The following is a 13,840-nucleotide window of genomic DNA, read 5'->3' on the forward strand; positions in this document are numbered from 1 at the left end:
TCGGTGCTACGGGTCCTGGGTATGACAGCTCCCACACTGCCTGCAGGGTTGCCAGATGTTTGTACTGCAACTTTCATCCCCATTGCCACTCTTCTGTTGGGCACTGCAGGTGCTGTAATTAGAAGACGATGCACTTCCAAGAACATATATGTGCAGGGGGCATGTTAAACCAACACACATGGTATGAAGTGTGAAGGGTTGTTTTCCTTCAGAATATAATTAGAAGAGGTAGCCACACATCAAGAATCCTGAATGGGTCCCCTTCATGGAGCTCCATGGCCTGTGGTCAATGGGCTCTGAGTCAAACAATGACCATGGTGTCCTCGGCTGTGATGGCCCAGCATAGATATAGCCTGCTCCCAACAATGAACATTAGAGTTTCCCACTGATGTCATAGACCTTAAGCATCTGGAAAGGACACGGTTAAAAATGAAAGGCAGGCAAGATTAGAACCATTGTACTAATTTCTATGGATGGATGGCCTTATGGGTATTCAGAGAATTTAGGGAGACTGGTCTTTGTAGACCTATGGCCTCTTTAGAATGTGTCAACACCACTTCTGGTACAGTGAAGAGCAGGACATCAGGTGTTGGAAGGTTGCGGTTGGGTGTGGGGCTGGTAGATATGAGACCCACAGTGACTAATCCCAGGGTATATACATGGATCAGATGGTACCACCTTTTTTGCTGGTATAAAAGCTGGGAGAGATCACTGTGTTCTCAAGTATGGTATCCTAGCCTTTGCTGGATGCTCACTGCAGTTTTCCCATAAAGTCATTTATTAACCATGCTCTTTGCATAATTTTACCTACTGTGGAATATGGTAAAAGACTCACTACTTGTGGCTTTTATCCATAGTCCCTTTCTAGGGGAATTTTAATCCAGAAACATGGTTTCTGTGGCTAGAATCCAAACATGCCCTCAAAACACACCTTTAATCACAAACAATAAAGGTAAAGCTAGTTTTTGGAGAGAAGCAGCCATGTTTGAAAGTGACATCTAATTGAGAGGCAGACCAAGTGATGATTCAGAGAAAGATTTGAAAGAACGAGTCAGAGATAGGATATGTTCAACTCTCACAAGAATAGAAAGAGTTAGTTTGAGGCCAAGCAGAACAATTCAGTGAGGAGCTAAGAGAAGCCAGATTGAATCAGTCAGCTTGGAGAGGCATTTGAGGCAGAATAGCTAAGTTGATCCAGTCAACCAGAGTTCAGAAAGAACTTGGAAAGGGTGAGCTTACTCAACAGTAATCTTCAGAGATAACAATCATATCAGGTGAATAAGTTACTTTAACATCCAGTGCCTAATATGGGGGAAAAGTTACAATTACACTTATCTGCTGGTCCCTGTTCACACCTCACAGGCTAACCACGGTTGGACTTACAAAGAATCACCAAGCATCCTTTTAAGCAGGTTGTTCAGGTATACAGACACTGGAGGGGGATTAGTAAACTCATCTCTGCCTGCTTTTATTTGAGCTATCTAGCTATATTTGGATCCAGATAACTTGGCAAGGTCAAATCTGGGGGAGTCAAATGTGCAGCTGTTTGGTTACTTCCAATGTACCAAGCTGCCCTGTCTAAATCTGTTTTCTATGGGAGATGCTTGTGTTGATGTGATAGTGAACAATGACTGATACAGGGACATGTTGGGTAGATGAGTCGCTAAAAGCCAAAGGCACTTGAGTCAAAGTTAGCCTGGGAATGACTCTGCTCACAGAATACTCTCCTTCCCCACTACTGGAAAAGAAACAAAGATCTGGCTTACAGGCCTGGAATTTCCACAAATACTATTGCCAGAATAAAAGAATATTGGTGACCAAAAGTCTAGGAGCTAACATGAACTAGTTACATAAGAGGGGGAAGGGTCTTTATAAACTGGCACATTGGCTGCTGGGATGTGTCCCCTGCCTTTCATATTGCAATTAGATTTCTCTCATCAAAGTGATTCTCATTGTAAGTCATCTGTTCATTTCCTGTGTGCTCTGTATGGTTTCATAGGAACCACATACTATATGTTCTTGGACCATCTGAGCTGGGTGTTCTCCTTGACAGAAATGTGGAAGGGTGTGTAGCAGAAATGCATCACTGCCTTTCTCATCTCCCCTTGACTTCATTGGAGACCTGTTTCTCTTTGCAGTGTTTTACTGTATTCATCATCCTTAAACGGGTTCAAAACCATACACTTGTTTTTGTAATAAATAATTGCTATGTTTTATGTACTCTACTTAAGCTTTGGCTGTCAGCTTGGCACAGTCTAGAGTCGGCTGGGAAGGAAAAACCATACCTGAGGAATCGCGTAGATCAGATGAGTCTGTGGGCTTCTCTGTCATCTTGGATGATTGAATGGGAGTGTCCAGCCCACAGTGACCAGCACCATCCCTAGGTGGGTGGGTCGGAGCTGTGTAAGAAAGACAACCTGAGTATAGGCCATGGAACCCAGCAGTGAGTAGCTTCATAGTCTCTGCTTCAGTTCCTGCCTTCTGAACCTGTCTTGAGATTCCTGTCCTGACTTCCTTTCAGAGGCCCTCTCTTAGCAACCTATGTCTAGTAGCCAGGCCTTGCTTCACAAAGGCTCCACTGAAACCAAACAGAGAGAAAGTGTCCAAGAACAAGAGCGCATGGCCGACATTGCAAGTGTAAAGTGGTCTCATGGAGGAGATATGAACAGTGTCTACTTCCCTTGGCCATGGGAGGACTCAGACACGAGATGCCATTTACAGATTGGATGGTCCTTATCAGACACCAAATCTTTTATTATTTATCATCATCATCATCATCATCATTATTGTTATTACTAGTGAAAAATGTTGATATGGTATATTCTGATCATAATTCCTCTCCCTCATCTTCTCCTGAATCCTGTCTAGCTTCTTTCTCTATTTTGAAAACAAACAGGGCCATGAACACAAAAACCAACCAAACAAACCAGAATAAAACAAATCAGACAGAGAAAAGCAAAACAAAGAAAAGGCACAAGAAACTCATATATATGCAGACATTCATTCCCCCACAAACCCTCCACAAAAAAGAAAAATCAGACCCTCTAATAGATAACCAAAAGATAAGTAATATAAACAAACAAACAAACAAACAAACGCACAGCACACTATGGACAAAAACATCTCTAAAAATACCATTTTGTGTTGGTCGTCTATGCTGGGCTTGAGGCCTCCCTTAAGAGTGGTTTGGTTACCCAGTGAGATGCCATTGGAGAAAACCCATTTCCTCTGTGAGCAGCTATCATTTGGAGATAGCGTCTGGGTTAGGGATGGGAGCTCTCTCAGTGCTAGGACCTCTGGTTTGAACCTGTGCAGGCCCTGCACATGCTGCCAGGGTCTCTGTGAGTTCATATGTGCATCAACTCTGTTTGTGTCTTGAACGCTCTTTGCTCCGTGTCCTTTACCCTCTCAGCCTCTTAGACTCATCCTGCTTTCTCTTCCGCAGAGTTCCCTGAGGGGACTCATTTCAGAAAACATCCCATCGAGGGCTGAGTGCTCCAAGTTCTTTCACTCTCTGCACCCTGTCCAGTTGTGGGTCTCTGTATTCATTCCCATCTCCTGCAGGAGGAAGTTTCTTGAATAACAGCTGGGTGAGACACTGATAGATGAGTGTTGCCGGATCAGACACCAGATCCTTCTGTGCTTTGATTCTGGATTTCCCAGCCTCTAGAATGTGAGCGAGATATTCATGTTCATTATAAATAACCACTTAAGCTATTTTTGTTACAGCAGCTGGAACGGACTAAAGCATTTGGATTCCACACTAGATGGCAGGTCCCTTTGTGTGGCTTAATGTCATCACATTTCAAATGATTCTCACCTAACTACTTCTGAATGGGAAAAGAGACACACACCCTTCTTTTGTCCAAGGCCCTGAAACAGCACTGCCTGAAGCTGGCACTAGACACCGAGTTAAGCTATCGAGTATCGAGTATCTTCCTTTACTGGATGTAGACCTTATCTTGCTTCTTGTCTCTCTTAACACTCTCTCTCTCTCTCTCTCTCTCTCTCTCTCTCTCTCTCTCTCTCTCTCTCTCTCTCTCTCTCTCTCTTTTGGAGCTGAGGACCGAACCCAGGGCCTTGCACTTGCTAGGCAAGCGCTCTACCACTGAGCTAAATCCCTAACCCCCTCTCTTAACTCTCAACTACTGTCCTTGCTGCTTGTTCTAGTCTTAAATTCTTGTCTTGATCTGATCTATACATTTTCATCTCCTGGCTATGAACTGTTATAATCTAGCCTTGAATGTACCTGGAAAAACCATAGGGTAAAACCCTGTTCCCCAGAATGGTAGGTAGAGGAACATTTAAAGATAAGGCCTAATGGAATACCTTCAGGTTGTTGGCATTGTGTTGTTGAAGGAAATTCCAGGTCTCTGCTCCTACCTCATCCATCTTTGCTTCTTGGCCATGAGCTTAGCCATTTAACCCTGCCCCATCCCCACTATGATATGCTGCCTCACCACGGGCCTAATATATCACCGGCTTGGATCTCCAAATGCTATAAGGATGAACGTTGACTAACACGGACTCTATCGTGTGAGATCAGTACCTTTCCCTTTATAACAGTGAATTTGTGGACCATCTTGGGAGGCAGGTCCCCTGGGCTAACCAAATCACGGGTGTCTTCATATTTTGTGTGCTTCATCTTCTCCTTCACCAACGTCACCCCTGAGCCTGTTAATCTACTTCAGTCTTTTAGCCAAAACTTGAACAGACACTCTCTCCACATCACTCATTATTCTATACATTTTAATCCTAAGCATATTGTGATTTATTCAGTAGGTCAGGTTCTAAAAGCATCATCACAAAGGAACTGGCAGTGTGCCAGGTAAAAAGCGTTGCGGTAAAAATCTCCAACCCCAATAAGCCTGTGCAAGGAAAACACAACTCAATACGAATACAAGCTGAGCGCCTAGATAGGGCAGATCTAGCACTGCACTACTCTCTCCCCCAGCTATGAGATCCCTTATAACTGTGGTTTCTCCAGGCCACGTGCTTCATCTCCATCTTCCTTCTACCTCCTGTTCTGTTTTCCTCTTTCTCTTTCCTCTCCTTGGCTTCCCCTCCTCCTTTCTCTCCTTCTCTCTCAAACTTGTAGCTCCACCTTTCCCTTCCACTGCCCAAGCACTGGCTCTAGCCTTTATTTTACAAGTTAAAATGGGGAGAGAGTTCACATCAAGTCACCTGAGTGTGTGACTCACTCCACAGGCCCTCTTGGGGAAGCAGAATTAGCATCAAAATACAAACAGCTCCAGGGCAGTCCACAATGTAACAGCATCCACGTGCCTTATCATCTAAAGGAGACGGCCCAGCCAAGCTGTGTGATCTTGAGAACATACACATAAAACATCCCCACATGGGATGAAGGAACTGAAAAGGGCCTCCGCCAGGACATTTAAGAACTTTCCAAAGGATCAGATTACTCAATGACTACCACCAAGGTGAATGACTCCTTTCCACACAGGCTGATAGGGAAGCTATTTTTCTGTATCTCTCTTGAATGTAGTTAATATCTTGTTAGTCCTCACCTTGGGAAACCAATGAGCAGCTTCCATCACAGACTCTTGATCCCATTAATGTCACTCTCTTCTCTCTCTGTGGCCATGTCCTCAGCTTCTCTGAGAAGAAACAGAGCATCCAGGCAAATGCCGTTCAGTAGGCAGCACTGGGGGCTCCTTCCTCAAGTCTTTGACTTAAAAAGAAAATTCTAGGCAGGTCTTGAGATGCATTTCAGGCTAGCCTCAGACTCATGACTTGGCCTCCTGAGCAACTAGACGGCAAGCATACCATCATATTCAATTCGTTATCAACACCCAATTACATTGAATATAGGGCCATGAGCAGGGCACATAAAATCCCAAGTAGAGTGCATAGTCTTTGGGGGAGACATGTGAGATAAAAGTATACATTATCTTGGAGAGAGCCATTAAAGATAAAATAAGAAAAGTAGTGAACCCAAGTAAGTCACCAGAGGAGGCGACATTTGTGCAAAAGCCAATAAAAAGAGAGTGGAGTAACCTTGTTGGAGGTTACAGACTATCCCAAGCAAGGGAGACTGAGGAAACAGCTCTAGAATGGGTCTGGACAGGATTGAAGAATGGGGGAAATGGGGAAGCCAGCAGCAGATGAGGTCAGAGACATGAGAAGGGAGGTGGGGAGAGGCCAAGTACTGACTTTTTGGGGTATGGGTTTCTTTTGAGCAGGGAGTAGATTCTGAGGAGTGTGCAGCTTGGTTTAAGAAAACACTTCCGGTTGTGTCGGTTGTGTCAGGGAAGGGGTAGAAAGCCAGAGGGAGGGGCTGGGCTGAAGGCTTTTGGAATAGTCTGGGTGAGAGATGCGGATGGCTGGGGACTAGGAAGAGATTCGGGGAAGGTGAAAAGGAGTGACATTCTGGATGGAGCTTTGAAGATAGAATGAAAAGGATTTTCTGGCCACCCAGTGGGCAGTAAAAACAAAGGAGTTTCAGATGACCCTGAGATATTTTGACCCCTATGGACATCCCAGCAAACCTTAAATCTTCAAGTCTTAATATTCTGAGGACTGTAGAACGCATTTCAAGATAATGATGCTGTTAACTAACGTGAAAACCTTTGCCAAATGATTAGGGCTTCATTTACTTCTGGTTTTTCTTTTTCTGAATATAACTGTCTTTGTATCTGTTTCTACTGGGGAAATGGTATTGTACCTAAATAATAACAAAATCCCTTGCCTTAGTTTTGAGACAACAGATGCTGTTGTCTTCGGTCCTGACCCTGAGTGGGGTTGTAGGTGGGGTTAAGTGGGAAGACTCGATGTGGGATATCTTCTAAAAGTACAGTCAAAGGGTTATCAGTCTGGCCAGTCAGAGAGAAAGAGGTGGAGGGAGACACTGTTTGGGTCTGATTCAGCTGCAATAGCCAAGTATTAGAGACAAACTAGTTTGTGAACCATGGTTTTTGCTGCTGGGAGTCTGTGGTGTGTCTATGGAGGATGTCTGCATGTTTGGGGTCTGCTAGGGACTCTCTTCTGGGTTGCAAACTACCAGTTTCTTCCAATATCCCCAAGCGACAGTGTCCCTGTAAAACACAGCTCTTGCCTCAAAGGCAATAGGAAAGTTTATTCTGTTACCAAATATGAGTGGCCAGGATCTGAGAACACAGACTCAGGATGCCCCAGATCTCACGATCTAACACGTAAAGGGATCCATGAAGTTGTCAGAGTAACAGAGCAAAGGAAGTCATAAATCAGGGCACTTTTCAAATACATGGCCGGCAACATATCGTAGACAGGTTACAGGGAACAGAGAAATCTTGGATATAGGTCTCCGATGCTGTCTGATGATATTCTCAGCTCTTGTGTTGGTAAGAGCTAGAGGTCTGCACATTCTAAAATAGACTTACCTAACAGTTACAAGGATTTATATTACATACAGAGGTGGGCAATACATGGCTCCTTAGGGAACTAAGATAGCCAATGATAATTTGGATTTGGATCTCCAACATTCAAACTCTTCATAATCGTTGGAATGTTGATCAGTCCGTAAGACCTGGAGGATATTTAATGGAGGTGTCATTCTGTCCCTACCACTGGAACAAGGACAACAACAATCATAAGAATAACAATCGTTAACTATAGAAAGAGACCAAGCAAGCCCTCTGACTTCTTAGAAAAGTTCTGTTATTCATGGAGGCTCCAGTGTGACATCCTCCCAGTGACTTCCCAGACTCCTAATTCCATCACCCAGAAGGTCACACTTCACCCCTTGAGTTTTGAGAAGGTGCCTTCAATCCTCAGCTGAAAGGAAGAGGGGGAAATAGATGTTCTAGTATGTCAGTATGAATAATTGGTGTTAATAGGAGAGCAGACTATGAGACGATGTCTCCCATCTGTGAGTTCCTTCAGTGATTACCTACCGTCTTCCTACTCATGGCGTCTAGTTTGTCCTCTGTACAGATGACAGTGAACCATGTGGACAGAAATCCCAGGTCCCAAGGGGCTTATACTCTAAAGGGCAGTATGTGCTTACGTGTGTGTACGAGTGTTTACGTATGTGCATGTGCGTGTGCGTGTGCGAGTGCGCTTGTTTGTGTGTGTGTGTGTGTGTGTGTGTGTGTGTGTGTGTGTGTGTTCAGATGATAATGGCACTAAGAAGACAGGGAAATACAGGGAAATACCCAGGACTTCATGGGTAGTTAGTTCTGAGAATTTAACTAGTATAAGTGTGTCACTGTGCATATTTGTTCCTAAGAGTCCAATGCTTGGGAAACACCCATTTGAATGTAATAAAATGGAATGCTGATTAGACACTTAGTACCCCTAGAGTCTTTTGAAGAGTTAGTCAGGCGCCCCTACTAAAACCCTTGAGTTCTCCTCACGGATAGTGAGCTGTACTTTAACAGTCGCCCCTTGCAAGTAACTGGGTTTCGACTCTTGTCAGTTCAGGATCACCTCTATTTAACCTACTCAGGTTGTCCCCATTAGGGCTTTTCACTCAGAACACCATTGCAGCGATCATATACTGTATTTTTAGCATCTTATATAAACTTCCTTACAAATGCCTGTTACATAACCGGCACCCCCCCACCCAGGCTTTCTTCCAGCCTCTCCTAGATTTATGGTGGAGGTAAGCAGATATGTACGGGTTAATGGATCCCTGTCCAGTGGCGGAATGTCCCAGGGGTTCATTCCACCTGCTCTGAGCAGGGCTGAGTGTGTAGCAACAAAGTATGTTTCTCCAGATACGGTCCCCTCCCTTTCAGCAGCTGCCTTCTGTTCCATTTGCATCAGGTGTCACACTGCTGTGTCCCTGAGCTTGGGAAACACTGTTCCACCTATCGTGGTGTTCATATAAAGCTCCCCAGCTAGGCTCCAGGGGTAACTCGGAGCAGCGTCTAGTTTGTCCTCTGTATAGATGGCAATCGGAGCCAGGAAAGCAGGTGACCTCTTCCCACCGCCCGCTGAACACAGTCAGCACTAAGGTGTCTGGATTCCCTCCCTGAGAGGGCTCCTAGCAAGCCGGCCGCCTCTCAGCTCTGCTTTCTCATATGTAATGAACGAGACGTACGAGAGGGTGGATTTTGAAACCCTTTCTATAGGCATTCCACCTATAGAAACACTATTTGATACAGGCAGGTTGCATAAAACTTTATGGTTTAGTGTTCAGTGCATCAGGTAGGTTCTAGCATCAGAAGTGTCAATAACCTGAACCAGGAAATGGACTGTGTATGTATGCATGTATGTGTGTGTGTATGATGTATATGTGTATCCAAGATTGAACACAGGACTGCCTAGACGTACATTCTACCTTTGTGCTACATTTCCCCGGTCCATGGTCACTCAGTTGTCTTTCTTTCTCAATGATATTGTGAAATGGTAACTTCACTGACTGTACAAACAGGAGGTTCAAATGTCCTTCTGCATTGTGTGCAAGAAAACCATTGTGTCAACGTTATTCTTAACAGTCCAGCTATATCAGGAAAAGGCATGGGGTGCGGCAGTGGGCAGGAGGGATAAGCATGGAATGATGGTGATAAGCATTTTCCAAATTAGGAAACAGATACGCTTTTCTCTGACTCTCTTACATAACCGATCTATTTTAGAAGACAACACTGGAAAAAAAAAAAGAAAAAGAAAGAAAAAACCCGAAATGAAATACAAATCTCCTGATTTTACTACTTCATTAGCAAAGAATGACAAAAGGCAGCGATGCTTACAGGATGAAAGGAGAGAGCCCTTGAAGCCTGTCAGACACCTCCTGCCCTGAGGCTGGCTTGCAGGACGCCCTCTTTTCATCCCAGCCTGCTGGATGAGTCAGAGACCAAAGGCTAAGTTTCAGAAAATGAATGAAGGTACTAATTTCTCTCTCCCCTGAATTTAAGAGGCAGTTGCATCAAAGGGCATACCCTTTCTGGTGGCACGGAGAGACGGAAGAGTGACCTATTACAATGCCAGCCAGCGATTACCGTGCAGAGACTTCCTGATTCATCGGGGAAGTTGTGCAGCACACAAAGGCCACGGTGGAAGTACAGCCTCTTACATAAATAAGTTACATAAATGAGAGAGAACAGGTTATGTAAATGTATAAACCAGCAAACATGAATTATAACCATTCACAAACGCCACGGAGAGCAGGACACAGTTCCTCCTACCACCCCTCCCTCCTTAACACACAACTGTGTCACTTCGTTTCATGCCAGATCGGGTGTATTTGTCATAGTCGTTAGGGAAAGAGGCTCCAAAGGACAAGGTGATCCTTCATCTTGTTTTCCGAAACCCATTTTCCTTTTGAGAGGAATCTCATGACAAGCCTGGTTTGAAGCTGTAACTGAAAAGACCTATTTGTTTACCAATTTATTATACTTTGTCTAATCGTGAATGCGTTCCATGAAATGTTTGCTAGGGCACAGTCTGAAGTGTGTGTGTGTGTGTGTGTGTGTGTGTGTGTGTGTATGCCTGTGTGTGCCTGTGTCTATGTGTGTCTGTGTGTGTGTCTGTCTGTGTGTGTGTCTGTGTATGTGCCTCTGTGTGTGTGTGCGTCTGTGTGTGCCTGTGTGTGTCTGTGTATGTGCCTCTGTGTGTGTGTCTGCATGTGTATGTGCCTCTGTGTGTCTGCATGTGTGTGTGTGTGTGCCTGTGTGCCTGTGTGCCTGTGTGTGTGTATGTGTGTGTATGCCTGTGTGTGTACCTGTGTGTCTGTGTATGTGCCTCTGTGTGTGTGTATGTGTCCACATGTGTGTGTGTCTGTCTGTGTGTTAGATTTTTAAGTCTCCAGTGAGCATCTAGGCATCTAACCAAGTCATTGTTCTGTCTTGGCTATGGTTCCGTGCTTGGGGTCTTGACTAGCAGGCAGGAGGTCCTAGGCTTGATTCCAAAGCTACAGGAACAGGGTAAACACCATTGCCCATGTAACTGAGATGGAAGGTTCTGCTCATGAACAATCCCCATGTTCCCCACTCCAGATGTGATGAGGTGCTCCTTGTCTCACTACAGCTTGCATCAGAGACAGTCTCTGCATTACTGCTGGAACAGGAACCTGGGATTTTGTTTTTGTATTTAAGTTAACTCTTCTTTCTCTCTCTTTTTGTTCCTGTCCCCCTTTCTTTTCTGAGGAGAGTTGGCTCATTGTTTAGTATAAAGACACTTTTGAACCGTTATTACCTATTCTGTGTAAGCAGGAACAATTAATTGTTTGACAATTTTAGACAGCATGACCTTTGACATTCCATCCAATTGCTTTATTTGAAGATCTCTGGTTAAAAATATTTGAAGATAATTTTATTAAACATTTATATATATGATATATATATATGATATATGATATATATATGATATATATATGATATATGATATATATATGATACTATCACTGTGAGATCTTAAAATCTTTTCAATACTGACTGTATGATTTCAGACTGAATTATTTCCTGTTATCAAGTATTTGAAAAAGAAACCTTAAATCTCTTCCTACATTACCAACCCAGTACTCTGTAATCAAGTCTATAAATATTTCCATTGAGAATATTAAACCTGATGCTTTCACATTTAGAGGAACTAGAACCCATTACATATAAGCCAAACTATCTTCAATCGACCAAGCTGCAGAACGCTTGCATCGTGGTGATCTGGTTTCTGCCACAGCGAAAATGTTTTTCTCCTGTTTTCTCATTTAAAAAACTTTAAGCAACTGTGGGTTAGTGTGTATGAAGGATGTGGAGCACACCTGAGGACATGGGGACTTTCACTCTCTAAGTGTACGTGTGGTTTATTTAATAGTTTAATGGTTTTTGGTGTATTGCACTTTTTAAACTAAAATTTACAGATCGCTCACAAAGTATCGGGTTTCTTTTGGACAGTTCGTTTCTGTCATTTTCTCTTAATAAACTTCATCACAAGTCAGCACTAACCAAGCACTAGGAAAAACTCTTGCGTGCTGGGAGGAAGTGGTCTCAGTAACATGAAATATGTGTGTCTAGAGTTGGCCGATTTCAGATTTGAGTCTCAAAGTAATTACACCATGCATGTGCATTCGCAGTTGTCTCTACTTGTTCTGGCCAGCAGAAACCCTGGGCATCCAGACCCACCCAAGGCTTCCATCTACGGCCAGGAGGGGTCGAAGTATCTACTCAGGTGCGGCAGGTTTGGGGTCACAGCACTGCTGGTGCCCACACGAACAGCATAGCACCCACTATAGGCCTGGGGACCAGCCACGGTTACAAGAGGTGTCAGCTCGCAGGCCGCCTGGGAGACTTCGGGCTTTGTTCAGTCACGAGCCAAGCCTCCTTGTCAGAGAAGCCAATTAGATCCCCGCTGGGGATCATCTGATCTCGCGTCCCTCTCCAGGAGGGGCTCAGAAAGGGTGGGACTGGCCGGCCAGCTCTCCGGTACTGGGCGGCCGGCCGCGTGTCGGGAGGCCGGGCGCGGAAGCCAAGGCCCGCCCCGCTCCGTCTCGCTAAGCCCCGCCCCTCTCCCCAGGCCCCGCCCCTAGGGGCTCCCCGGGCGCGCGCCGCCCCGCCATGTCCGCGCGCCACGCCCCCCTGCTCGCCGGCCGCGTGCGGAGCCGCGCGCCCCGGAGGTTCCCGGACCGTGGCGGCGGGCGGCGACGGAGGAGCAGCCCTGCGCGGGCCATGTCTTCTCCGGCCGTGGCGAGGGCGTCCCCGGGCGGGAATCGGGAGACGGCCGGCGGACCGCGGAGCCGGAACGGGCCGTGGGAAGTGGGCGGCGGCGAGCGGTTGGAGCGCGCGGGCGCGGAGCCGGGGCGCTGGGAGCTTCTGCTCCGCCGCGGCGAGCTGCTGGCGCTGGGCGGCCACCTGAAGGGAGCGCTGGAGGCGTTCGCGGCTGCGCTGCGCCGCGGGGCCCCGGCCAGGCCCGAGCGCCTCGGTTCGCTAGTGGACTGCCTGGTGTTCAGCTACCGGCTCCGTCACGGGCTGCGCTGGAGCGCGACACCCGCCGCGGGCGCGGCCGGGCTGCTCAGCTGCCTGGGCTGCCGGGGCTTCCTAAGTGAGCCGGTGACCGTGCCGTGCGGCCACAGCTACTGTCGCCGTTGCCTACGGAGGGAACTGCGCGCCCGCTGCCGCCTGTGCCGGGACCGCCTGCCACCCGCCGCCGCCGCCTCGGAGGGGACCCCGCGGCCGCCGCCCCTGGCCGCCGCCATCGCCGACTTCCGAACCAGCGTCGTGCTCAACCACCTGGCGGAGAAGTGGTTCCCGGGCCAGCGCGAGCGCGCGCGGGCGGCCGGCCGCCTCGGGGAGCTACTACACGAAGGACGCTACCGGGAGGCCCTGGCCGCCGCCTGCGACGCCCTGCGAGCAGGTGATGCGGGGCTGCGGTGCGGGATGGGCGAGCGGGGATTGCGAGTGTGGGAGGGGGCGGCGCCCCGGGGTGCTTCGGTCACGGTGGGGATCGCCTGGGAGCCTCAAGTGACGCGGCGCAGGGAGGGGCGCGGATGCGAGGTTCCCTCGTGCGCGCGCCGAGCGGGGACCTGGGGCGGCGGAGCTTGGGCGCGGGGTGGGTGGGGGCCACAGGCTTCCCTCTGTGAGCTGACTGGGAACCCCAGCTGGGGTGGGGCGAGCATCCCCGGGCTTGGCGGGGCTTGGGGGTACCGCGTCTACCTTGGTCATGCACTAAAGTCACCGGGGCAATTAGAAGCCGCGGGAGGGCAGAATTGCATAAGCTGGGTGGGGGGGCGTTGTGTAACGGGTGACGTTCGGTGGGCGTGGCGGGAGCCCGGCGCGGGCACCGGCACCCGGAGGCCCAGCGGCGGCCCAGCTCTGAGTTGGTGACCCGCTGCCCGCGAGGTGGTCACCTCTTCTTACCTAAAGGATCGCTTGCTCCAGGAACCTCCACCTGCCTATCTCACATTCTA

The 13,840-nt window shown here is 47.6% G+C and overlaps 1 protein-coding gene across 2 annotated transcripts in view; it reads left to right on the plus strand.

Moving 5' to 3' along the window:
- Nucleotides 1-12,523: 12,523 nt before the first annotated feature.
- The window catches only part of Lonrf1 (LON peptidase N-terminal domain and ring finger 1), a 28,664-nt gene continuing 27,347 nt past the window's right edge, over nucleotides 12,524-13,840 (plus strand). For both annotated transcript variants that reach the window (XM_032919041.1, XM_032919042.1), the window contains exon 1: nucleotides 12,524-13,287. In XM_032919041.1, coding sequence (XP_032774932.1) covers nucleotides 12,603-13,287 — 685 coding nt within the window. In that variant the 5' untranslated portion in view covers nucleotides 12,524-12,602. The remainder of the gene's footprint in view (nucleotides 13,288-13,840) is intronic.

Source organism: Rattus rattus, chromosome 13 (genome assembly GCF_011064425.1).
Source record: "Rattus rattus isolate New Zealand chromosome 13, Rrattus_CSIRO_v1, whole genome shotgun sequence".
NCBI classification, from domain to species: Eukaryota; Metazoa; Chordata; class Mammalia; order Rodentia; family Muridae; genus Rattus; species Rattus rattus.